This window comes from Salvelinus alpinus, chromosome 6 (assembly GCF_045679555.1).
Source record: "Salvelinus alpinus chromosome 6, SLU_Salpinus.1, whole genome shotgun sequence".
In the NCBI taxonomy this organism is placed as follows: Eukaryota; Metazoa; Chordata; class Actinopteri; order Salmoniformes; family Salmonidae; genus Salvelinus; species Salvelinus alpinus.
The window spans coordinates 11,857,016-11,884,223 of record NC_092091.1 but is presented as its reverse complement, the minus strand read 5'-3'; the positions used below and the strand labels follow the sequence as shown (position 1 = coordinate 11,884,223).

The following is a 27,208-nucleotide window of genomic DNA, read 5'->3' as shown; positions in this document are numbered from 1 at the left end:
TATTATTAATGTGGCGGCAGGTAGTCTAGTGGTTAGAGCGTTGGGCCAGTAACCAAAAGGTTGCTATGCTAGATTGAATCCCTAAGCTGACAATGTAAAAATCTGTCGTTCTTCCCCTGAACAAGGCAGTTAACCCACTGTTCCTAGGTCGTCAGTGTAAATAAGAATTTGTTCTTAACTGACTTGCCTAGCTAAATAAAGGTTAAAAAAAAACGTTATTCATGTACATGCTACTTCACAATATCATATTGGAACTATGCTGTAAAAACAACGAAGCAAAATATATTTTTAGACTTACAACTGAATGCGTTCTACTGAAATGTGTCTTTCGCATTTAACCCAACACCTCTGAATCAGAGAGGTGCAGAGGGCTGCCTTAATCTACGTCCACGGCGCCCGTGACCCAGAGGGGTTGAACTCTGTATATGGGTCACAGTGAGGACAATCACCTTGTACCTTGACCTGAACACTGATAGCAGCAACAACCACAGCAGAGAAGTTGGCTGTGTCTACATCTGTCACAATAGATAGACAGACAGGTTGTTTACTATGACAGGATGAAGGGATGCAGTGTTGAAGGCTTCCTTTAGGTCTCTTGGTCTCTTGGGATTTAAACTGTGAATACAGAGAGATAGTCCTAACCATTCAATCAATGTACACAACAAACAGTCATCATTAACACTATACTGAGTGGAGCCTATGGATATAATATATTATCATAGAATATAATACAATATAATATAAAGACTAGAATAGAATAAGGGTTTTGACATGAAATCACAGCCAGATGTTTTGACTTGACAGTGTGTCTCTATACCTCTCAGTCTCTGAAGACACCCAGCCATGGTTAGGATTATTAGAGAAGCTTTTCCTGCTGAAATACAGTTTCATTTCATCTGGTTTCAGAAGTAATGTATTGAATATGTTCATAACCCCGTCCACCTATAAGATGTGGGGGATCTGTATGACTAAGAAGAGATACAAAGTACTCTGATTGTAAAACGTCTTCTCTGTTTAGTCCTAGATATGTCTAGGGTTACTGCTGAATGTAGTACCTCTAACCCTGACCCTAGACCTAACAGTAATAACCACACTGTAATGTAAAGTATTACCTCATTCTCAATGATCAGTCAATACATACAGTATTCATTTCAACTACAGTACATTGTATCAATATCAAGTCCCACCCCTCCCCCCATTACAACCACTTATTAATTATTATAGACACTTATAATCAGTGTTATAACACATAAGTGTATTATAAGGCATTATAAAGGTCATTAAAATAATTATAATATGTACTTCATAGAAACTGTTACACTTAAAATATTCTAACAACTCACATTTGTTGGATTTATTCCATATTAAGGGCCCTAACCTAGGAACTAAACTCTTTGTCTCCTTCTTGACGTTGCATGCAGTTCTCTCTCCCTCCCTTCCTCTAACTTCTCAGTCCCGCCCTCTAACCCCACCCCTCTGGCAGAACCAGGAAGTCCCTCCCCCTCCCACAAACTATGTTCTGAGAAAATAAAACTAATCTGAGTCTGTCGTCTGTCTGTGTGAGAGTGAACAACTGTCCAAATGGCTCAGCAGGGAGATCTGCTGGATCAGGACCAGTTCTGTTGTTCTGTCTGTCTGGACCTACTAAAGGAGCCGGTCACTATTGCCTGTGGACACAATTACTGTAGGAGCTGTATTGAGGGCTGCTGGGATCAGGATGTTTTGAAAGGGGTCTATAGCTGTCCTCAGTGCAGAGAGACCTTCACTCCAAGGCCTAATCTGAGGAAAAATAACATGTTGGCTGAGATGGTGGAGAAACTGAAGAAGACAGGACTCCAGGCTGCTCCCCCTCTTGCTCTGTGCTATGCTGGACCTGGAGATGTGGCGTGTGATGTCTGCACTGGGACCAGAAAGCAGAAAGCCTTCATGTCCTGTCTTGTGTGTCTGGCCTCTTACTGTGAGACTCACCTCCAATCTCACTATGAATCTCCTGCTTTCAAGAAGCACAAGCTGGTCAAAGCCACCGCACAACTACAGGAGAAGATCTGCTCTCATCATGACAAACTGCTGGAGGTTTACTGTCGTACCGATCAGCAGTGTATCTGTTATCTGTGTACAATGGATGAACATAAAGGCCATGATACAGTGTCAGCTGCAGCAGAGAGGACTGAGAAACAGGTAAGACCAGAACAACTTGTTGGTGACTGTCTGAAAAACAAAGAATTAAAGATACAGTAGGAACTAAGGATGTTTGAATATGAGATCATTCAAATGAAATCAGTCCACGGCAGAACAAATATGAACACAAACCTTGAGTATATTGAGTTTGCTCCAAATGTATCACCATTTTCTAAAGTCAAACACTATTATCATTCTGAATGCCTTTTTATGAGTCCAAAGTTGCTACATGTACGCCTACCATAAAAATATAATCATTCACATAGCAACATAATATCATATTGTAAATGGACTTCCTCATTTTAGACCTTCCTCTCTATGGGCCCTAAGTCACATGACTATACTGTTGATCTACTGGACTAATAAAGCTTGATAGCTCATTGAAGAGTGATTCTCCACAGAGGCAGCTGGGGAGGAGTCAGCAGAAGATCCAGCAGAGATTCCAGGAGAGAGAGAAGGAGCTGAAGGAGCTCCAACAGGCTGTGGAGTCTCTCAAGGTGAGTGTTGTTGACCAGAGGAGACACACCAGTTCACTTCTCTCCTCCAGTCAGAAAGAGAGAGGGGCCCCTCTTCAATCCCACTGACCCCACTATGTCTGGACCCCTTTCAGAGAATAGACTGTTTAATGTAACCGACAGGATATGAACCCAGGTCTACTGCAGGAGAAACCAACGTCTTGACCGTTACACCAAGACAACATTCCCTATTGGGCTGAGGGCAGACACTGTTTTTGAAGTCGCAGGCGGGGCTACCTCATCACATAACCATGAGTAACCATGACCGACTCATGTCCCCTATACATTAACATGGAGCTCTCTCTCTCAATTCAAATCAATTCAAAGGGCTTTCTTTCCATGGGAAACATATGCTTACATTGCCAAAGCAAGATAAATAGATAATAAATAAAAGTGAAATAAACAATCATGAACAGTAAACATTACACTAAAAATGTTTCAAAGGAATAGAGATATTGGAGGAGGTGAAATGGAAATGAACGGGGGAGGGAGAGTTAAGTGAGGTAGAAGGTGTTATAGAAGAGCTCAGAACCAGAGCCTGGCATCAATGGACATGATCAAGAAGAATCTGGTGCAGTAGGAGTTACATTTTTGGAGAAAGTGGATCCATACCTTTTGGCAGATCCATTTGTGATCCATTAGTGGTTTCAGGGTGGGTGGGAAAGGAGTTGGGTGCAGTTGAATCAGTGAAGGTAACCTAGGTAACCTGTAGTGGACTTGTGATATTTGTTTGTGTTTCTTCTGACCAGAGGGAGTGGGCGCTCCGTGTCACGCAACTTGGGTCAAGATCTGTTTCTTGCTTTGCTCTCAGGAACAGGGCACCATTGAAATGAGTGATTTCTGGGTGATTTCTGGGGTAGTGTTAAGTGTGGAGGTGGAGCAATTGAAGTTGAAGTTGAAGATTCCAGGTGTTTGTGATGCCCACGGTTTGGTGTGACGCAGACCCGGTGGTGATCGTGGTGAAACAGTTGAGTCACTGTCAGTCCTTTTGAGTCTTTCCCCAACAAAGTCATGTTAGGATATATCAGTTATCCTGTTAGAGTCTTTGTGTTGAATCCACTGAGCTGTTTCAGGTGCAACGTTTATGGTCAAGTTGCAGCAGTTTGTAGGAGGGAGATTCCAAGATGTGGGAAGTGTGCAGGAGGTCATGGGATAGAGGTTTGTGTAGTTTCGGTGGATAAAGTTGTGTGTCAACTGTAGGGGTGTCCATGTTGCTGGGGATCAGAAGTGTCCGGTGAGAGAGAGGCAGGTTGAGGTGGTTAGAGTCAGAGTAGTGCAGAAGGTGTTATATGCTGAGGCAGTGAAGTAGAGGAGGATGGGTCAAGGGTGAGGGTGTTGTACAGTGTTGTAACGATGTCTCTCTCTCTCTCTCATTCCATCACTTTCGTGGTAGTTGGTTGTGTGGGTCTCTGGTTATGAATGGGGTGCTGACAGACAATTGTTGATGGATATTTATAGAGCTCTGATCAGGACGACAATTGATTACGGGTGTATAGTTTATGGAACAGCAGCAAAGACTTGTCTTCAGAAGCTGGACAGAATCCACTATATAGCTTTAAGGATATGTATTGGTGCATTTAAATCAACATCTGTATGTGTCTTACTAGTGGAGGCAGGTGAGATGCCTTTGGATATACGGTGTAATAAATTGTCATTAGCTTATTGGGTTGAAAGGCTGTGAGGTTGAGCATCCCACTGCTACTGTTCTAGATGACTGTGGGAATATACTAGTAGACAAGGCGGTGGTTTTGGTTGGACAGTTGGAAAGCTTGCTGATGAGAGTGGTTTGAGGGAGTTGGAGGTTGGCCCTTCTGTGGTGAGAGGGGATGTTCCTCCATGGTTACTCCCAGATCCTGTTGTTGATCTAACCTTGGTAGAGAAAAGGAAGGATTGGTCAGAAGTCAGTGATGAAGGGAAACTGGTTGACAATTACATTGGTAGAAGTTGTTGTGTTTTTTTACCACTTTTCACAGATGGATCCAAGGACCCAGATGGTGGAGCACAGGAGCAGGCGTTTACCTTCCTGAATTTGATGTGCAGATATGTAGAAGACTAACAGATGAACTGTCAGTATACTCAGTTGAACTGTTGGTGATAATAGTTGTCCTCCAGTGGGTTGAGGACGTACAACCTGTTAGAATGATAGTATGCTCAGATTCTCTGTCTGTATTGAATAGTTTATCATCTGGTAAATCTAATAGGAGTGACCTACTATTGGAGGTATTAATGTTATTATGGAGAATTGAGGGAATGGGTGATAAGGAAGGAAGAGGTGGTGTTTACTCGATTGTGTTTAGGACATTGTACATTGAACTGGTCATTCCATCTGGTTGGCAGTGTCACGCGGGACTAGGTGGGTGAAGGAATGAGACGCAGAGAGTTCTACTGGGGAAAAGTGCTTTTTACTTATGCACACAAAAATGAGAAGCCCAAACATAGAGGGCGCAGACAACAACGTGACAACCCAAAAACACAGGGTGCCAAGTAAAATAGAAAATAAATCCACCTCTACCTAAAACGCACACACGTAACATAAAGACAATCCCGCACAAAACAAGGGCGGGTCCACCTACTAAAAATAGGGAAGCTCATTAAACCAAACAACAGAAACACAGGTGAAACTAATTAGACAAAACAAACAGACAATCGAAAAAGGGATCGGTGGCGGCTAGTAGGACGGTGACGACGACCGCCGAGCACCGCCCGAACAGGCAGGGGAGCCAACTTCGGCGGAAGTCGTGACAGGCAGCATGTGAATGGTTTGTGTCTGGAGGGTATGATCAATGAAACGGTGGAGCATGTGTTGTTATATTGTTGTAAGTATGTTGAAGAGAGGGAGATTGAAGTGTAGGGTCATTGAGGTTGGACGGGGTTGGGGGGGTTTGGAAGGGATTTTGGGGATGGGGGAGGGTCTATTAGAAGTTAGTAGGGCTATTTTTTTTTCTTCTCAGAAGTACTGAGTGAGGTCAGAGGATTTAGAAATGTTGTAAACCGTGATTGAACACACTCCAGCACAGTAGGTGGCGCCATGCCAGAATGAACAAGGCGGTGGTTGTGGTAATGAAAAAGGTGAGTCTTGTTGCCCGGCTAGTTACCAGTATGATTTTTGTGAGGGGTGTGTTGGTGCCGATTTCGACAAGAGTAGTGGTGTCAAATCTGCCTCCGTTTATTAAGAATGAACAGATCCGTAAAGAGTTGGTTCGTTTTGGTACATGTGTGAGTGGTTTTTGTTTTGTGTACTGTCAGCTAGGTGTCTCTTTTCGTAGGCAAGTGTTTGTTAACAAAATTCAAGGTTAAACAGGAGGAGTGGTGGTACAAAGGGTTTGTTAGCACAGATAGTGTGGGGATTTAGGGCAGACAAGCGCTACCAGCCAGCAGCGGGGGCTAGGACTAGCCTGGACATTTTTAACAACATTTTCTGATAAAACTAGTTCATTGCATTCGCCAAGGAGCCCAGTTATATAATATTATCAAATGTCCCAGCTGTTTGCCGTAGTTTTGAAGTAATTGCAAAAAAACAGGCCTTATTTCAGGTCATGTTTCACCCTGCCAGCTCCTATTAGTGGTATTGAAAAACAGGTCTTATTTCAGGTCATGTTTCACCCTGCCAGCACCTATTAGTTGTATTGAAAAACAGGTCTTATTTTAGGTGATGTTTCACCCTGCCAGCTCCTATTAGTTGTATTGAAAAACAGGTCTTATTTCAGGTCATGTTTCACCCTGCCAGCACCTATTAGTTGTATTGAAAAACAGGTCTTATTTTAGGTGATGTTTCACCCTGCCAGCTCCTATTAGTTGTATTGAAAAACAGGTCTTATTTCAGGTCATGTTTCACCCTGCCAGCACCTATTAGTTGTATTGAAAAACAGATCTTATTTTAGGTCATGTTTCACCCTGCCAGTTCCTATTAGATGTATTGAACAAACAGGTCTTATTTTAGGTGATGTTTCACCCTGCCAGCTCCTATTAGTTGTATTGAAAAAACAGGTCTTATTTTAGGTGATGTTTCACCCTGCCAGCTCCTATTAGATGTATTGAACAAACAGGTCTTATTTTAGGTGATGTTTCACCCTGCCAGCTCCTATTAGTTGTATTGAACAAACAGGTCTTATTTTAGGTGATGTTTCACCCTGCCAGCTCCTATTAGTTGTATTGAAAAACAGGTCTTATTTTAGGTGATGTTTCACCCTGCCAGCTCCTATTAGTTGTATTGAACAAACAGGTCTTATTTTAGGTGATGTTTCACCCTGCCAGCTCCTATTAGTGGTATTGAACACTGTGGCACCAACTCACCTTCTAAAAGTTATATTCCCAGTCCATTGTTCTGCGTCACAATGTCAGCTTCACTATTGTTATCAATGAGATCAGCCCACGCTAACCTTGTAGGTTTACCTCAGGTAACTTATTATTAACTAGGTTACAGATACTTGGTCACTGTTCACCTGGGTACGCCTGTGGTTAAAAACATTGCTAGCGATGGTTGGCACATAGCCATCAAACGTTAAAGATTTGTCATGGTTATCAATTTTTTTAAATTCAGATAAAGGTGTAAAACCTAAACAAAACGCATGTCCCTGTTCTCTTTTTCAAGATGTGACCGATTTTAAACAGCCAGAAGACATTTCTTTAAATTAATAAATAACCTTTGTTATGATATGTTGTTTCTAAATGGCTGCAATTGGCGTTGGGCAGGTTTGAGACTGATCTCTGGAATGAATAAGAAAAATACACTTAATTTCTCAGCTGCATCACCAATGTCTTTATGTGAATAAATAACTTTTAATTGCAAAATATTCCAAATAGATGGCAGCATAAGACCACGAAGCTGCTGCTACTCTCTGTTTATCATATATGCATAGTCACTTTAACTATACATTCATGTACATACTACCTCAATTGGCCCGACCAACCAGTGCCCCCGCACATTGGCTAACCGGGCTATTTGCATTGTGTCCCATCACCAACCCCTCTTTTTACACTACTGCTACTCTCTGTTCATCATATATGCATAGTCACTTTAACCATATCTACATGTACATACTACCTCAATCAGCCTGACTAACCGGTGTCTGTATATAGCCTCGCTACTGTTATTTTTCACTCTTTTTACTGTTGTTTTTATTTCTTTACTTACCTATTGTTCACAATATACCTTTTTTTGCGTTGTTGGTTAGAGCCTGTAATTAAGCATTTCACTGTAAGGTCTACACCTGTTGTATTCGGTGCACGTAACAAAAAAACTTTGATTTGATCAGTTATAGGCTACAAGCAGCAATATGATTGACATAAAATAGCATGCAACCAAAGACTATATGTCCCATGATTTTCTAAAATGTTCATTCATTACTTTACAGTTAGCTATATATCTCGTATTAGTCCTGTGTTGCTTTTGGTAGAACAAAACAATATTAACTATAGCAGGTATTGAACCCCAGTCAAATAATCACTAGTCAGATGTGTTAACCTCAACCCTAGTAAACATGCATTTTGACATCATGTTAATATGTCAGATTGGGAGTAAACAGCCTCGGAATAGAAAAGACGATGCATCTTCCAGCCCGACAATAAATGACATCATACAACCCTCACGGTTAGTAGATTTACCTCAACATGCCGCTCTCTTGTGGGAGAAGGCAGAGTGATCGCTGCCGCTGACGGAACAAGCTTTTGGCGAGGCTTGTTGAGTTGGCTGCTTGTACTTGACCTAAACTAATCTTAACTGTCTTATGCTCCCATCTATTGGAATTATTTAGCAACAGTACTGAATAAAGTGTATATACTACTCAAATCAAATGTTATTGGTCACATACACATGGTTAGCAGATGTTAATGCGAGTGTAGCGAAATGCTTGTGCTTCTAGTTCCGACCATGCAGTAATATCTAACAAGTAATCTAACAACTTCGCAACAACTACCTAATACACACAAGTGTAAAGGAATGAATAAGAATATGTACATATAAATATATGGATGAGCGATGGCCGAACGGCATAGGCAAGATGCAGTAGATGGTATAGAGTACAGTATATACATATGAGATGAGTCATGTAGGGCATGTAAACATTAAATAAAGTGGCATTGTTTATAATGACTAGTGATACATTTATTACATCAAATTTTTAATTATTAAAGTGGCTAGAGATTTGAGTCAGTATGTTGGCAGCAGCCACTCAATGTTAGTGATGGCTGTTTAACAGTTTGATGGCCTTGAGATAGAAGCTGTTTTTCAGTCTCTCGGTCCCAGCTTTGATGCACCTGTACTGACCTCGCCTTCTGGATGATAGCGGGGTGAACAGGCAGTGGCTCGGGTGGTTGTTGTCCTTTTTGGCCTTCATGTGACATCAGGTGGTGTAGGTGTCCTGGAGGGCAGGTAGTTTTCCCCGGGTGATGCGTTGTGCAGACCTCACTACCCTCTGGAGAGCCTTACGGTTGTGGGCGGAGCAGTTGCCCTACCAGGCGGTGATACAGCCCGACAGGATGCTCTCGATTGTGCATCTGTAAAAGTTTGAGTGTTTTTGGTGACGAGCCAAATTTCTTCAGCCTCCTGAGGTTGAAGAGGCAGTGTTGCACCTTCTTCACCACGCTGTCTGTGTGGTTGGACCATTTCAGTTTGTTCGTGATGTGTACGCGGAGGAACTTAAAACTTTCCACCTTCTCCACTACTGTCCCGTCTGTGGATAGGGGGGTGCTCCCTCTGCTGTTTCCTGAAGTCCACGATCATCTCCTTTGTTTTGTTGACATTGAGTGTGAGGTTATTTTCCTGACACCACACTCCGAGTGCCCTCACCTCCTCCCTGTAGGCCGTCTCGTCGTTGTTGGTAATCAAGTCTACCACTGTTGTGTCGTCTGCAAACCTGATGATTGAGTTGGAGGCGTGCATGGCCACGCAGTCATGGGTGAAGAGGGAGTACAGGAGAGGGCTGAGAACGCACCCTTGTGGTACCCCAGTGTTGAGGATCAGTGGGATCAGGCGTGTGCTGCCTGCCTGCCTTCAGAGGAGTCTGTCTGTGAATAATGAAAAGTTAATAAGTTATTGCCACGCTTTCAAAGAGCCCTAGTTTACATGTGAGTCATTTAGCAGACACTCTTATCCAGAGCCACTAGGGTTAAGAGCCTAAATCTTCCTAAAAAAAAGGCGATTTAAAGATTGTTCAGCTAGTGAGTCATTTAGCAGAGGCAGGTTGCTGTAGTAACGGAGACTCCAGTGGGTAAGGGCTTGGTGGGCTCATCCCAGGAAATATTGCCTGTCATTGGGGAAGAGGCACTGATCAGGGAGGAAGTCCAGGGGGACAGACTGGGGAGGAGGAGGACGGTATTGTGCCGATGGAGGATGAAGGGGGGGGGGGGGGAGGCCTTGTTTTCAAACGGCTCATTGGATCCAGAGCTGACAGCCAGTCAGGCGGAGGGCCCAGGTTAGGAAGTTCTGAGAAGGAGTGTCACAAGTGGTGGTGTCGAGGCTGACAAAGTGGAGGTGGCTCCTCTCCCAAGTGTCACACAGAGGGAGGGTGCTGATCATCAACAACTTGGCAGAATCCTCCCTATGGCAGAAACTGGCCATTCTCAACCCCCCCGGTGGTCTTCTTGTGGAACTACAGAGCAACTTAGAGAATTATTTTCTGGTCGGGGCGTCACCGTTGGGGGTTTGTGCTGTACCTGCCTGTCCAGGAGGGGGACAAAGCCTGGTGGACGTGAAGAGCAGGGTGGCAGCATTCTGACTCAAAGCAGCAGAGAGGCTTCTGTACCTACTGTCTCTCTCTCTTTTTCTCTCTCTTTTTTCAACTGTCTGTTTCTCATTCTCTTTTTTTCTTCTGTTTTTCTCTCTCTCTATTTCTTTCTCTCACTCTTTCTCTCTCTCTCAACAGCGCTCTGCACAGTCAGCAGTGGAGGACAGTGATCAGATCTTTACTGAGCTGATCCGCTCCATTGAGAGAAGGAGCTCTGAGGTGAAGGAGCTGATCAGAGCCCAAGAGAAGGCTCAAGTGAGTCAAGCTGAAGGACTCCTAGAGCAACTGAAGCAGGAGATAGCTGAGCTGAGGAAGAGAAGCACTGAGCTGGAGCAGCTCTCACACACAGAGGATCACATCCATTTCCTCCAGGTAACTAAACTGCCTTGTTACATGTGATATGAAATTAACTTAATGTGAAACTATTCATCTCAATCATTATGTTGTCCTGTCTGTCTGTCTCTCTCTCTCTGTCTCTCTCTCTCCCGCTCTCTCTCTCTCTCTCCCTCTCTGTCTCTCTCCCTCCTGCTCTCTGTCTCTCTGTACCTCTCTCTCTCCAGAGTTATCAGTCTCTCTCCAGTATCAGTGTATCTTCAGACTTACCCAGCATCGTTGTCCGTCCTCTTCAGTACTTTGGAGATGTGAGTAAGACTGTGTCTGAACTGAGAGAGAAACTAGAAGACTTCCTTAAAGGAGAATGGACCAAGATCTCCACTACAGGTGTGTTGAAAATAATAAGAACATCAACTTTAGACCATTGAAAGTTCCCTACTAGTCATATACAGTGGGGAGAACAAGTATTTGATACACTGTCAATTTTGCAGGTTTTCCTACTTACAAAGCATGTAGAGGTCTGTACTTTTTATCATAGGTACACTTCAACTGTGAGAGATGGAATCTAAAACAAAAATCCAGAAAATCACATTGTATGATTTTTAAGTAATTAATTTGCATTTTATTGCATGACATAAGTATTTGATCACCTACCAACCAGTAAGAATTCCGGCTCTCACAGACCTGTTAGTTTTTCTTTGAGAAGCCCTCCTGTTCTCCACTCATTACCTGTATTAACTCCACTTGTTTGAACTCGTTACCTGTATAAAAGACACCTGTCCACACACTCAATCAAACAGACTCCAACCTCTCCACAATGGCCAAGACCAGAGAGCTGTGTAAGGACATCAGGGATAAAATTGTAGACCTGCACAAGGCTGGGATGGGCTACAGGACAATAGAAAAACAGCTTGGTGAGAAGGCAACAACTGTTGGCGCAATTATTAGAAAATGGAAGACGTTCAAGATGACGGTCAATCACCCTCGGTCTGGGGCTCCATGCAAGATCTCACCTCGTGGGGCATCAATGATCATGAAGAAGGTGAGGGATCAGCCCAGAACTACACGGCAGGACCTGGTCAATGACCTGAAGAGAGCTGGGACCACAATCTCAAAGAAAACCATTAGTAACACACCACGCCGTCATGGATTAAAATCCTGCAGGGCACGCAAGGTCCCCCTGCTCAAGCCAGTGCATGTCCAGGCCCGTCTGAAGTTTGCCAATGACCATCTGGATGATCCAGAGGAGGAATGGGAGAAGGTCATGTGGTCTGATGAGACAAAAATAGAGCTTTTTGGTCTAAACTCCACTCGCCGTGTTTGGAGGAAGAAGAAGGATGAGTACAACCCCAAGAACACCATCCCAACCGTGAAGCATGGAGGTGGAAACATCATTCTTTGGGGATGCTTTTCTGCAAAGGGGACAGGACGACTGCACTGTATTGAGGGAAGGATGGATTTGGCCATGTATCGCGAGATCTTGGCCAACAACCTCCTTCCCTCAGTAAGAGCATTGAAGATGGGTCGTGGCTGGGTCTTCCAGCATGACAACGACCCGAAACACACAGCCAGGGCAACTAAGGAGTGGCTCCGTAAGAAGCATTTCAAGGTCCTGGAGTGGCCTAGACAGTCTCCAGACCTGAACCCAATAGAAAATCTTTGGAGGGAGCTGAAAGTCCGTATTGCCCAGCGACAGCCCCGAAACCTGAAGGATCTGGAGAAGGTCTGTATGGAGGAGTGGGCCAAAATCCCTGCTGCAGTGTGTGCAAACCTGGTCAAGAACTACAGGAAACGTATGAACTCTGTAATTGCAAACAAAGGTTTCTGTACCAAATATTAAGTTCTGCTTTTCTGATGTATCAAATACTTATGTCATGCAATAAAATGCAAATTAAATACTTAAAAATTATACAATGTGATTTTCTGGATTTTTGTTTTAGATTCTGTCTCTCACAGTTGAAGTGTACCTATGATAAAAATGACAGACCTCTACATGCTTTGTAAGTAGGAAAACCTGCAAAATCGGCGGTGTATCAAATACTTGTTCTCCCCACTGTACATGTGGAATATGGTATGATGATAACATTCCCTCTCTCTGTCAATGTGTTTGTGTGTCTGTAGTGAATATAGTGGATGTTGTACTGCCTCCAGAGCCCAAGACCAGAGAACAGTTGTTACAATGTGAGTATCTTTATTGTGAAGTAACTAACAGTCTCTTTTTACTGACACTCCTAACAATCCCTCTAGAAATATATATCAATAGTAGATCTAATCAAAGACTGGGTATCTATCTGACTCCTCATATTTCTCTGATTTGATCTCTGCTGTGCTCTAATCAAAGACAGGGAAGATACAGTATCTGACTTAACTTATTGTTCTAACTCCCTTCATTGGTCTCTGCTCTGCTCTTCTCCCAGATTCCTGTCAGCTCACACTGGACCCAAACACAGCACACACACACCTCTCTCTGTCTAAAGGGAACAAAAAGGTGAAATGCACAAGTCGAGTCCAACCATATCCTGATCATCCAGACAGATTCACCAACTACGAGCAGGTTCTGTGTCGAGAGGGTCTGTCTGGATGCTGTTACTGGGAGGTGAAGTGGAGTGGGGAGGATGTTGATACAGCAGTCTCATATCAAGACATCAGCAGAACAGGGACAGATGGTGCATTTGGATACAATAACAAGTCCTGGAGTTTACAGTGTTATCGTGGTGGTTATTGGTTCAGACACAATAATGTTGAGACTAAAGTATCAGGCCCTCAGTCCTCCAGAGTAGGAGTGTACCTGGATCACAAGGCAGGTACTCTGTCCTTCTACAGTGTCTCTGACACAATGACCCTCCTCCACAGAGTCCAGACCACATTCACTCAGTCCCTCTATCCTGGGTTTTGGCTCTGTTATAGTACTGCTAAGCTGGTTAAACTGTAGTAGGGTTCACATAGATACTAGTCATGCTGGTGTAGTCTATAGCTGAGCTGGTTAAACTGTAGTAGGGTCCACATAGATACTAGTCATGCTGGTGTAGTCTATAGCTGAGCTGGTTAAACTGTAGTAGGGTCCACATAGATACTAGTCATGCTGGTGTAGTCTATAGCTGAGCTGGTTAAACTGTAGTAGGGTCCACATAGATACTAGTCATGCTGGTGTAGTCTATAGCTGAGCTGGTTACACTGCAAAAAATGAAATCTAAGTAAGATTAAATATCTTAAATCTAGGCAATATATGCTTGTTTTTTGTCTGACAAGATATTTCTTCTTACCAGGCAGTTTTTATGTTAGAGCATTTCACTTGTTTCAAGCTTGTCCATAATTATCTTAATAAGATAATGTAACTTGTTACTGAGATTGTATTACTGGTTCTGAGTAACTTAATGCTCGGAACTAGAATTACCAGAATTAAAAAGCTGTTTGATCAACACTGACAAGTACAAAACTGCTTTGTCTTCACATATTAAGAACAGATAATGACCAAATGGAATTCACTGTTTTATTGTCAATCTTACACACAGGACAGTAATCATGTAGACAAAATACAGTACAGAACAAAGAGTACACTTTTCATATTCGGGGTACACACTATGAGACATTTGAACTGTTGTACAATTCTATTACATCCCCAAGATGGTATTTGACTTGTACATAAGTTTGGCTCTTGTTGCTAATTGTGTAATGAGAGGTCAAATCAACCAGTTTTTCAGCCTCCACTAACTCAGTGGCCTGAGCAAGGTGATAAGTCAACTTGATAAGCCATGACATTTCTATCAAAGCGTAGAGTTTGAAATGGTTGATATTCCTAACAATTAAGCCTAGAATCAACAAGAAATATGTTTTTGACCAGTCCAAATTCTGGCATATTACCATTCAAAGATCTTAGACTTCTGAGTTACATATTTATTACAATTTATTACAAGCCATTTGACTGATACAGCATGGTTTACTTAATTGAAACCTAGGAAGTCCCTCATTTTTCCACATACATATTGTAGATCTTTACCTCTGATACAGGTCCCGTCTCCTTTTCATTTGAAACAATTGACTGCATTGAACTGTCTACATTTTGGCAGCTTTCATATTTGGTTCTGATTGATCAAAGACTTGCAAATATTTTTTAAATGGAGCTTGGAAGCCCGTTGTTTAAAGAAACAATGTTTAGACTCAAACCACTTACACATATGTCTAACCAGTGGACCCAATGACTTTATCTGTGATGACAAATGTATCACATAATGCTGTTTAGGTGTAACGTTGTGGTCCTGGAAAAAGCTCCTTCCAATGCTTCAAATGATTTTCAATGAGTAACTTCAACCTAGACACAGTCACAATAGAAAGAACAGGTGCAAATAATATCTGTACAATCTCCATTAGCTCAATTATCAGTTGTATATATGCATTGAATTCCTAACTCTCCAAAACAAATGGCAATATCCTTAGCAGGACAAGCAGATGCCTGTTTAAGTTTCCATTATTGACGTTAATGTACTAACAGACATGGGGGATGTCTGATCTCTAATGTCTAGAGGGGAATAAGGGAAACAAAGAAGAGACGAATTCACTGAGTCCAAATCAATATGTCCTGACTCAACAAGATGATTCAAAACACATGTGATTTCCAATGGGGCAACACCCTCCAGAATTACATGCATAACGTCTTGCGGAGTTTGTTGTATGATATCAAAGGCTGGGAATTCAACTAACTTGCTCCTTCTATTGATCCCATAGGTTGTTCTCAGGCTGTTGTGAAGCAAGTCCATCTTTACCTTTTCTCTTTCATCACATTGTCTGACATGCTTCTCCAAGGTCCTTTTAGCATATGTGTCTGCATGTCCTCAAAAGAACCCTCACAGTGTCTGCACTTCCTGTAGGCAAAGCCCACACCCTCTGAGCCCTGCTAGTTCATGTTGTGTCAGAGTGTCTCCACAGAGAGAGACCATGGCACCATATATCATTTTCTCTCCGTTAATAGTTAGCATTTTAACCCCACTGTACAATGCATCCATGTCTTCATAGATTCTATTCAATATTCCATCTCCACCAGATTGACGGAGGTCTGCTGATCTAGCCACGGCAGGTAGCCTGATAGCAGCCAGTTTAGAGCTGCATTTTGAATGTATATTTCCTAGGGTGTAGTACACCATTAACAACTTGTTTTTTGATGCAAAGGATCCTAGTGGATTCCAGATGTCTATTTGATCCGTGTACAGAACAATCTGCATTCAGTTTCTCTGAAAATAAGGGATGTGACTTTAGAAGAGCGCCGTCAACAATGTCATGAAAACAACAATGCAGATAGTCCGGGTTGATTTCCTGTTCAGGAGTCTTATGGCTTGGGGGTAAAAACTGTTCAGAAGCCTTTTGGTCCTAGACTTGGCGCTCTGGTACCGCTTGCCATGCGGTAGTAGAGAGAACAGTCTGGCTGGGGTCTTTGACAATTTTTAGGGCCTTCCTCTGACACCGCCTGGTGTAGAGGTCCTGATGGCAGGAAGCTTGGCCCCAGTGATGTACTGGGCTGTTCGCACTACCATCTGTAGTGCCTTGCAGTCAGATGCCGAGCAGTTGCCATACCAGGCAGTGACGCAACCAGTCAGGATGCTCTCGATGTTGCAGCTGTAGAACCTTTTGAGGATCTGAGGACCCATGCCAAATGTTTTTTTGTTTCCTGAGGGGGAATAGGAAAGACTCAATCATGGACACTTTTACTGACAGTTGTGGCTGCTTTGTGTGATGTATTGTTGTCTCTACCTTCTTGCCCTTTGTGCTGTTGTCTGTGCCCAGTAATGCTTGTCCCATGTTTTGTGCTGCTACCATGTTGTGTTGCTACCATGTTGTTGTTATGTTGTGTTGCTACCATGCTGTGTTGTCATGTGTTGCTGCCTTGCTATGTCGTTGTCTTAGGTCTCTCTTTATGTGGTGTTGTGTTGTCTCTCTTGTTGTGATGTGTGTTTTGTCCTATATTTATAATGTATTTATTTATTTATTTAAATCCCAGGCCCCTGTCACAGCAAGAAGCATTTTACATTTTGGAAGGCCATCCTTGTAAATAAGAATTTGTTCTTAATAACTGACTTGCCTAGTTAAATTAAGGTTAAATATAATGAATTGCACATACAAAAGTGGGACATTGTTATTCCCTCCAGACTACTACTGTATTAAAGAGAGAGAGAGAGAGAGAGAGAGAGAGAGAGAGAGAGAGAGAGAGAGAGAGAGAGAGAGAGAGAGAGAGAGAGAGAGAGAGAGAGAGAGAGAGAGAGAGAGAGAGAGAGAGAGAGAAATATATAATAATCAGGTGGAGATGAGGGAATATATGATCAGAACCCCTCCAGTCTGGTTAACCACAGTTAGGTCCAGTATGGACTATCAATACAAGTCACCATGTAGAATGTGACCCAGTTCAATAGGTCTGAACAGAACTTGGGGATGTCAGACATGAAATTGTCTAAACAACTGGAATATAATTTGTTTGTGATTCATTGTTAATGGATTTTCAATTAGGAACACAGAGGAACAACCTGACAACACACATAACAAAATAACAATAACAACAAAGAGGTGGAAACCACTGAAGTCATTACCATATTGTCATGTTGTAATGACAGGGAGAAACAATCTAACATCTAGAACACTACTTTAGATCTATACTAAAGAAGCCTAGTGCACTACGCAGGGAATAGGGAGCTATTTGGAACAGAGACACTAACTCCTGTATGAAAATCTTTCTCTCCCTCATCTGTCTGATATATCTGCCCATTTCCCCTCCCATCCTCCCTTTTCATTATATTCTATCAGCCACACCACTAGCTCACCTCCACACAATCCATTTATAAGTTAAAGACACCTTGGAATAAATAACAAAGGAAAACTATTACTAGATGAAGTTGAGTGTTGGATTTTTTATTTCCCATCACCATAAATCATATTTAATCACTGAACAGTAGCAGACCTAACTTCATCTGTTCCTGACTCTGGATAGCGGATTAAAAAGACCATCAATCTCCAATGATATTAAAGTACTATTCTGAACATTACTGAGTGGCAAGTCAAGATATCTGCTGGTTTTATTGTTTGGTCAATATCACCACCTGCTGGACAGGTTTAATGTTGCTGGACTGAGCAGTATGGGAGGATGAAAGATGCCAAATTTGGGGCCGGTTTCCTGGACATCTACATTGAACATACTTTTTAGTCTAGGACTAGGATTAATCTGTGTCCGTCCTATATAGTTTAGTTAGTTAGTTAGTGATACTACCTGTTCAATGCCACTGAGGAGAATTACATAGAGACAGAGAACCAATTGAGAAAACATATCAATGGTTCTGAATGACAACCAATATACATCAACACCACACATCATGATTCATGGAAATGTACAAGACTAAAACATTGTATTTAATAAAAATAAGTACATTACATTTTAATTCAACTATACAGTCAGTCAAATGATTCTACAGAAAAACAGACCATTATATCTGGGGACCATCATCACCAGCATGACTAGTATCTATGTGGACCCTACTACAGTTTAACCAGCTCAGCTATAGACTACACCAGCATGACTAGTATCTATGTGGACCCTACTACAGTTTAACCAGCTCAGCTATAGACTACACCAGCATGACTAGTATCTATGTGGACCCTACTACAGTTTAACCAGCTCAGCTATAGACTACACCAGCATGACTAGTATCTATGTGGACCCTACTACATTTTAACCAGCTCAGCTATAGACTACACCAGCATGACTAGTATCTATGTGGACCCTACTACAGTTTAACCAGCTCAGCTATAAACTACACCAGCATGACGAGTATCTATGTGGACACTACTACAGTTTAACCAGCTCAGCTATAGACTACACCAGCATGACTAGTATCTATGTGGACCCTACTACAGTTTAACCAGCTCAGCTATAGACTACACCAGCATGACTAGTATCTATGTGGACCCTACTACAGTTTAACCAGCTCAGCTATAGACTACACCAGCATGACTAGTATCTATGTGGACCCTACTACAGTTTAACCAGCTCAGCTATAGACTACACCAGCATGACTAGTATCTATGTGGACCCTACTACAGTTTAACCAGCTCGGCAGTACCATTGAGCCACAACCCAGGATAGAGGGGCTGAGTGAATGTGGTCTGGACTCTGTGGAGGAGGGTCATTGTGTCAGAGACACTGTAGAAGGACAGAGTACCTGCCTTGTGATCCAGGTACACTCCTACTCTGGAGGACTGAGGGTCTGATACTTTAGTCTCAACATTATTGTGTCTGAAACAATAACCACCAGTATAGCACTGTAAACTCCAGGACTTGTTATTGTATCCAAATGCACCATCATTACCTGTCTCTGTCCCTGTTCTGCTGATGTCTTTATATGAGACTGCTATTTCAACATCCTCCCCACTCCACTCCACCTCCCAGTAACAGCGTCCAGACAGACCCTCTCGACACAGAACCTGCTCGTAGTTGGTGAATCTGTCTGGATGGTCAGGATATGGTTGGACTTGGCGTGTATAGGTCACCTTTCTGTTCCCTTCAGACAGAGAAAGGCGTGTGCCTGCTGTGTTTGTGTCCAGTGTGAGCTGACAGGAATCTGGGAGAAGAGCAGAGCAGAGACCAATGAGGAGAGTTAGAACAATAAGTTAAGTCAGATACTGTATCTGCCCTGTCTTTGATTAGAGCACAGCAGAGATCAAATCAGAGAAATATGAGGAGTCAGATAGATACCCAGTCTTTGATTAGATCTACTATTGCTATATATTTCTAGAGGGATTGTTAGGAGTGTCAGTAAAAAGAGACTGTTAGTTACTTCACAATAAAGAGACTCACATTGTAACAACTGTTCTCTGGTCTTGGGCTCTGGAGGCAGTACAACCTCCACTATATTCACTACAGACACACAAACACATTGACAGAGAGAGGGAATGTTATCATCATACCATATTCCACATGTATGTGACTAGTAGGGAACTTTCAATGGTCTAAAGTTGATGTTGTTATTATTTTCAACACACCTGTAGTGGAGATCTTGGTCCATTCTCCTTTAAGGAAGTCTTCTAGTTTCTCTCTCAGTTCAGACACAGTCTTACTCACATCTCCAAAGTACTGAAGAGGACGGACAACGATGCTGGCTAAGTCTGAAGATACACTGATACTGGAGAGAGACTGATAACTCTGGACAGAGAGAGACAGACAGAGAGACAGAGATCGAGAGAGAGAGAGAGAGAGAGAGAGAGAGAGAGGAACAGAGGGATAAAGAGAGAGAGAGAGAGAGACAGAGATGGAGAGACACAGATGGAGACAGAGAGGGACACAGAGAGGGGAGAAACAGAGAGAGAGGGACAGAGAGAGTGAGGGACAGAGAGAGAGAAGGTGGGAAAGGGTGAGAGAGAGGGACAGGGAAAGGGGGAGGGACAGGGCAACATAATGATTGAGATGAGTAGTTTCACATTAAGTTAATTTCATATCACATGTAACAAGGCAGTTTAGTTACCTGGAGGAAATGGATGTGATCCTCTGTGTGTGAGAGCTGCTCCAGCTCAGTGCTTCTCTTCCTCAGCTCAGCTATCTGCTGCTTCAGTTGCTCCAGGAGTCCTTCAGCTTGACTCACTTGAGCCTTCTCTTGGGCTCTGATCAGCTCCTTCACCTCAGAGCGCCTTCTCTCAATGGAGCGGATCAGCTCAGTAAATATCTGATCACTGTCCTCCACTGCTGCCTGTGCAGAGTGCTGTTAAGAGAGAGAGAGAGAGAGAGAGAGAGAGAAAGAGAGAAAGAGAGAGAGAGACTGACTTGTCTTAATTTAATGAGCCATCCTCATTACACTAACACCCCCCCTTCATAAAAACACATTGCGTGCCACCACAACCTCCACACAATCACATTATACAGTACCCAACACCACAGTACAATACCCCATCCAGCACCACATTATACAGTACCCAACACTACAGTACAATACACCATCCAGCACCACATTATACAGCACCCAACACCACAGTACAATACACCATCCAGCACCACATTATACAGTACCCAACACCACAGTATAATACACCATCCAGCACCACATTATACAGCACCCAACACCACAGTATAATACACCATCCAGCACCACATTATACAGCACCCAACACCACAGTACAATACACCATCCAGCACCACATTATACAGCACCCAACACCACAGTACAATACACCATCCAGCACCACATTATACAGCACCCAACACCACAGTACAATACACCATCCAGCACCACATTATACAGTACCCAACACCACAGTACAATACACCATCCAGCACCACATTATACAGTACCCAACACCACAGTATAATACACCATCCAGCACCACATTATACAGCACCCAACACCACAGTACAATACACCATCCAGCACCACATTATACAGTACCCAACACCACAGTATAATACACCATCCAGCACCACATTATACAGTACCCAACACCACAGTACAATACACCATCCAGCACCACATTCCAACCATACATCCAACCCCTCCTCTCCAGCCGTACAGACAGCCCCCCTGAGCCCCCATACCTCCTGAAACATCTCCACACTGTTGATCATTTTGTAAAACTCAAACTCAACCCTAAGGCGTCAACAGTAATGGCATTACCCTGGCAACACAGAAAAGACATGATGAACAGTCTGTCGTTGCAGAAAACGGACACCCCTCCCCAACTCCCAGGTCATCCCGAGCCAACCAGCTATTGGTGTCGAGGGCTCCATGTAATACCATCCACTGGACGACCCCTGACCTTTCCAGCACTCGGAGTTTATAGAGCACCCTCCACCTATACCCTGCCATGCTCTCAGCCCCCACAACCCCCTGCCACTGATGCCCCTTCACTCCCGCTAAGCCCACCTCCATACGGTACAGTAGCCTCTGTGCTGCTTTGAGTCAGAACGCTGCCACCCTGCTCTCCAGGTCCACCAGGCCTTGTCCCCCCTCCTGGACAGGCAGGTACAGTCCCCGCCGCCGGCTGGTCTCACTTGTCTGCACTAGCATTATGCTCTATGTCCCCTCAAAACACCATAAACTATCTGTGTTAGTAAACATACAAAATCTCCCCCTGATTAACCTTGAAAGCCTTGATCACACCGATGGAGTTTTGCGCAAAATAGTACGCAGCTGGAAATATATGCAACAAACATTTCTGTCAAGCCATCTACACATACAGTTTGACGCATACGATACATCCAACATACGCACCACAACGAACACACTGCAACTTCCTCTGCAACGCAATGCTGCAAGGAAAACGCAGGGTTCCATTGGAAATGAATGTACTTCTGGTGTACCAAAATGCAAAAGGCTTGGCACCTAGCCAGACCACTTGAAAACCAATTGCAAATTTACGAAAATAAAACCAACTCCATGTTGATCTGTTCGTACGTAATAAACTGAGGCAGATTAGCCACCACTACTCTTGTTGACGGGGTCGAAAGAGGCGTAATCAGAACAATTACACCCCACTCGCAACTAGCCAGGATACAAGACTTTTCATTAACACAACCACTGCCTTGTTCATTCTGGATGCAGAGTGTATATGTTCCACTCCCACCTGTTCGCCGACCATGAGCAAAAACGTACTCCACCCCATTCTCCAGAACGTATCGAAAGCCATTCCGAAGCGACAGCGTTTCTTCCCCATTCGACTGACACTATGATGGCCATCACACCACCCAAACAAATGACCCCTACTCAACTCTAAACGATAAACAGCGGAAACCAACAAACAAACCCTCCACCATCAGAAAATACATTTGGAAAAACAAAGAAAATACGCAAGAACCAAAAGTAAAGAAAAAGTATAGTATCCTTCCACACGACCCACAGCACCCACACACAACCAACTCATCACTTTAGTTTAATATCTACTTCACTTGCTTTGAGAATGTTAAGATATTATATAAAGCCCCTTGAATTGAATTTACATCTTTACAACACTAGCCATAGCCTAGTGGTTAGAGCATTGGGCCAGTAACCGAAAGATTGTTGGATCGAATCCCTGAGCTGACAAGGAAAAACCTGTCATTCTGCTCCTAAGCAAGGCAATTAACTTTTGTTAATTAATGAATGAAATTGTTCCCGGGGTGCCGTGGATGTAGATTAAGGCAGCCCTCTGCACATCTCTGATGTAGAGGGGATGGGTTAAAAGGGGAAGACACATTTCAATTGAATACATTCAGTTGTACAATTGACTAGGTATTCCCCTTAATATAACTTTTATTCTTCTTTGGAGTTTAACGGCAGTTGGCATCCAATATGTTGCATTACCTCCCCCAACTGGACTATAATATAAATCTATTTACTTTGTGATACAACATGGGAAAAGGAGAAATTATAATAATACTAAATAAAACCCTTACAACTAACCCTGCAGTCATTAAAAACCCACTACCCCATTCAACTGCATTGACCCTATCTGCTCCTGCACCATGCCAACGGCCTGGGAGGACGGGACACCACCACTCAACACACCCTGGAACTCTTCTGAAGTCAAATCTCGTATGACCAAATACTTCTCTGCAGCTGCCACCACAACATCTATTTTCTGTGATGTATGTTCCATTTCTGTGGTACAGTTGATAACCATTTCTATGAACGCTAAGAAGCTAACCTTCCTGAAGCATATATCACTCGTTGGCCTATCCCTCTGTGCTGCACAGATCTACTACTCACAGGGATCCTCTCAGGATCCTTCACCCTTGACCCATCCTCCTCTACTTTCTTCACTGCCTCAGCATACGACACCTTCTGCACAACTCTGACTCTATCCACCCCAACCTGCCTCTCTCTCACCGGGCACTTCTGATCCCCAGCAACATGGACACCCCTACAGTTGACACACAACTTTATCCACCAAAACGACACAATCCTCTATCCCATGACCTCCTGCACACTTCCCACATCTTGGAATCTCCCTCCTACAAACTGCTGCAACTTGACCATAAACGTTGCACCTGAAACAGCTCAGTGGATTCAACACAAAGACTCTAACAGGATAACTGATATATCCTAACATGACTTTGTCGGGTAAAGACTCAAAACTCAAAAGGACTGACAGTGACTCCTCTTTTTCACCACGCTCACCACCGGGTCTGCGTCACACCAAACCGCGGGCATTACAAACACCTGGAATCTTCAACTTCAATTGCTCCACCTCCACACTTAACACTACACCAGAAATCACACATTTCAATGGTGTGCTGTTCCTAAGAGCGAAGCAAGAAACAGATATTGACCAAGTTGTGTGACACGGAGCTTCCACTCCCTCTGGTCAGAAGAAACACAAACAAATATCACAAGTCACTACAGGTTACCTAGGTTACCTTCACTGATTCAACTGCACCCAACTCCTTTCCCACCCACCCTGAAACCACTAATGGATCTGCCAAAAGGTATGGATCCACTTTCTCCAAAAATGTAACTCCTACTGCACCAGATTCTTCTTTATCATGTCCATTGATGCCAGGCTCTGGTTCTGAGCTCTTCACCACACCTTCTACCTCACTTAACTCTCCCTCATTCATTTCCATTTCACCTCCAGAACTCAGTCTGGCGCACGGCTCTCTGTTTACACTTGAATTATAACATTTGAAATGTCTCTATTCCTTTGAAACTTTTGTTTGTGTAATGTTTACTGTTATCTTCTGATTGTATATTTCACTTTTGTTTATTATCTATTTCACTTGCATTGTAAACATATTTTTCCCATGCCAATAAAGCCCATTTAATTGGATTGAGAGAGAGAGAGAGAAAGAGAGAGCTCCATGTTAATGTATAGGGACATGAATCAGTCATGGTTACTCAAGGCTATGTGATGACGTAGCCCCGCCTGCAACTACAAATTCAGTGTCGGCCCAATAGGGAATGTCCTCTTGGTGTAATGGTGTGTCTCCTCTGGTCAACAATACTTACCTTGAGAGACTCCACAGCCTGTTGGAGCTCCTTCAGCTCCTTCTCTCTCTCCTGGAATCTCTGCTGGACCTTCTGCTGACTCCTCCCCAGCTGCATCTGTGGAGAATCACTCTTCAATGAGTTATCAAGCTTTATTAGTCCAGTAGATCAATAGTATAGTAATGTGACATCGGGCCCATAGAGTGTTAGTATTCATATGTATCTGTGTGAAATTATATTATTATGTTGCTATGTGAATGATTATAGTTTTACAGTCGGCCATGTATCAATGAGTTTAGACATTCATAATGATATTAGTGTTTGACTTTAGAAAATGGTGATACATTTGGAGAATCTGGGTTAACATAATCAAGGTTTGTGTTCATATTTGTTCTGCTGAGGATCGATTTCATTTGAATGATCTCATATTCAAACAGCCTTAGTTCCTACTGTATCTTTAATTCTTTGTTTATCAGACAGTCACCAACAAGTTGTTCTGGTCTTACCTGTTTCTCAGTCCTCTCTGCTGCAGCTGACACTGTATCATGGCCTTTATGTTCATCCATTGTACACAGATAACAGATACATTGCTGATCTGTACGACAGTAAACCTCCAGCAGTTTGTCATGATGAGAGCAGATCTTCTCCTGTAGTTGTGCGGTGGCTTTGACCAGCTTGTGCTTCTTGAAAGCAGGAGATTCATAGTGAGGTTGGAGGTGAGTCTCACAGTAAGAGGCCAGACATGCCAGACAGGACTTGAGGGCTTTCTGCTTTCTGGTCCCAGTGCAGGAATCACACGTCACATCTCCAGGTCCAGCATAGCACAGAGCAGGAGGGGGAGCAGCCTGGAGTCCTGCCTTCCTCAGTTTCTCCACCAGCTCAGCCAACATGTTATTTTTCCTCAGATTAGGCCTTGGAGTGAAGGTCTCTCTGCACTGAGGACAGCTGTAGACCCCTTTCAGAACATCCTGATCCCAGCAGCCATCAATACAGATTCTACAGTAACTGTGTCCACAGGGAATAGCCACCGGCTCCTTCAGTAGATCCAGACAGACAGAACAACAAAATTGGTCCTGGTCCAGCAGAACTCCCTGCTGAGCCATTTGGACGGTTGTTCACTCTCACACAGACGACACAGAGACTCAGATCAGTTTCGTTTCCTCAGAAGTGAGTTTGTGAAGGGGAGGGACTTCCTGGTTTTGCCAGAGGGGTGGGATTAGAGGGAGAGAGCTGTATTTAATGTTAATAGAGACAAATATTTTAGTTCCTAGGTTAGGACCCTTATTATGGAATACATTAAATAGAGTGTTTAGAATATATAAAGGGTAACAGTTTCTATGAAGTACATATTATAATGTTTTTAATGAATGTTGTAATGTCTTAAACTGATGTGCTATGACACTAACTATAAGCCTCCATAATAACTCATACGTGGTTGTAAAACTGAACAATGTGTTATGATTAGCTACAATGGGGGGAGGGGGACTTGAAGTGGATACAATGTACTGTAGGGGAAATTAATACTGGATGTATTGACTGATCATTGAGAATGAGGTAATACTTTACATTACAGTGTTTATTGGTGTGTAATTGTTCCTGTTAGTACAGTGGTGTAACAAGTACTGTGATACCTCATTCTTCCACTGTACTAGCAGCAGTAACCCTAACCAGTAATAAGGATACTGTAATGGAAAGTGTTACAGGAAATATAAAGTAAGGATTTATACATGTCGTCTATGATATACTGTATGTAATGATATGTCTATGTCTTCTAGATGGTGTTCTATACTGTATGTAATGATATGTCTATGTCTTCTAGATGGTGTTCTATACTGTATGTAATGATATGTCTATGTCTTCTAGATGGTGATCTATACTGTATGTAATGATATGTCTTCTAGATGGTGTTCTATACTGTATGTAATGATATGTCTCTGTCTTCTAGATGGTGTTCTATACTGTATGTAATGATATGTCTATGTCTTCTAGATGGTGTTCTATACTGTATGTAATGATATGTCTTATAGATGGCACCTGAAACCCCACCTCTTCAAGGAATACCTAGGATAAAGCAATCCTTCTGCCCCCCCCCCCCCCCCCCCCCTTAAAAGATTTAGATGCACTATTGTAAAGTGGCTGTTCCACTGGATGTCATTAGGTGAATGCACCAATTTGTAAGTCGCTCTGGATAAGAGCGTCTGCTAAATGACTTAAATGTAAATGTAAATGTATGGTGTTCTATACTGTATGTAATGATATGTCTTCTAGATGGTGTTCTATACTGTATGTAATGATATGTCTATGTCTTCTAGACGATGTTCTATACTGTATGTAATGATATGTCTATGTCTTCTAGATGGTGTTCTATACTGTATGTAATGATATGTCTATGTCTTCTAGATGGTGTTCTATACTGTATGTAATGATATGTCTATGTCTTCTAGATGGTGTTCTATACTGTATGTAATGATATGTCTATGTCTTCTAGATGGTGTTCTATACTGTATGTAATGATATGTCTCTGTCTTCTAGATGG

At 42.8% G+C, this 27,208-nt stretch overlaps 2 protein-coding genes across 3 annotated transcripts; one reads left to right on the top strand and one right to left on the bottom strand.

The window, feature by feature from the left end:
* The first annotated feature begins 1,532 nt into the window (after positions 1–1,532).
* On the top strand, positions 1,533–18,716 carry LOC139577515 (E3 ubiquitin/ISG15 ligase TRIM25-like). 2 transcript variants are annotated; one of them, XM_071404557.1, is made up of 7 exons: positions 1,533–2,178; positions 2,580–2,675; positions 10,556–10,789; positions 10,978–11,137; positions 12,872–12,931; positions 13,168–13,238; positions 15,473–18,716. In XM_071404557.1, exons 1-7 carry the CDS (start codon positions 1,582–1,584, stop codon positions 15,491–15,493), a joined length of 1,239 nt encoding a protein of 412 aa, XP_071260658.1. In that variant the 5' UTR covers positions 1,533–1,581; the 3' UTR covers positions 15,494–18,716. The 2 variants fall into 2 exon arrangements, with proteins under 2 accessions (XP_071260658.1, XP_071260657.1); XM_071404556.1 differs by lacking the exon at positions 15,473–18,716 and having other exon boundaries at positions 13,168–14,171.
* LOC139577513 (tripartite motif-containing protein 16-like) lies at positions 18,104–25,814 on the bottom strand. Its single transcript, XM_071404554.1, has 6 exons — positions 25,179–25,814; positions 24,694–24,789; positions 20,245–20,478; positions 19,766–19,925; positions 19,581–19,640; positions 18,104–19,344 (listed from the first exon to the last, which is right to left on the bottom strand). Exons 1-6 carry the CDS (start codon positions 25,773–25,775, stop codon positions 18,821–18,823), a joined length of 1,671 nt encoding a protein of 556 aa, XP_071260655.1. The 5' UTR covers positions 25,776–25,814; the 3' UTR covers positions 18,104–18,820.
* Positions 25,815–27,208: the final 1,394 nt, after the last annotated feature.

Bases quoted from the DNA above. Each gene is read 5' to 3' on its own strand.
- LOC139577513 (XM_071404554.1), bottom strand. From the start codon at position 25,775: ATGGCTCAGCAGGGAGTTCTGCTGGACCAGGACCAATTTTGTTGTTCT. The intron at 19,641-19,765 runs GTGTGTTGAAAA...GTGTGTCTGTAG, and splicing joins GACCAAGATCTCCACTACAG to TGAATATAGTGGAGGTTGTA. The intron at 19,345-19,580 runs GTGAGTCTCTTT...CTCTTCTCCCAG, and splicing joins CAGAGAACAGTTGTTACAAT to ATTCCTGTCAGCTCACACTG.
- LOC139577515 (XM_071404556.1), top strand. From the start codon at position 1,582: ATGGCTCAGCAGGGAGATCTGCTGGATCAGGACCAGTTCTGTTGTTCT. The intron at 10,790-10,977 runs GTAACTAAACTG...CTCTCTCTCCAG, and splicing joins ATCACATCCATTTCCTCCAG to AGTTATCAGTCTCTCTCCAG. The intron at 11,138-12,871 runs GTGTGTTGAAAA...GTGTGTCTGTAG, and splicing joins GACCAAGATCTCCACTACAG to TGAATATAGTGGATGTTGTA.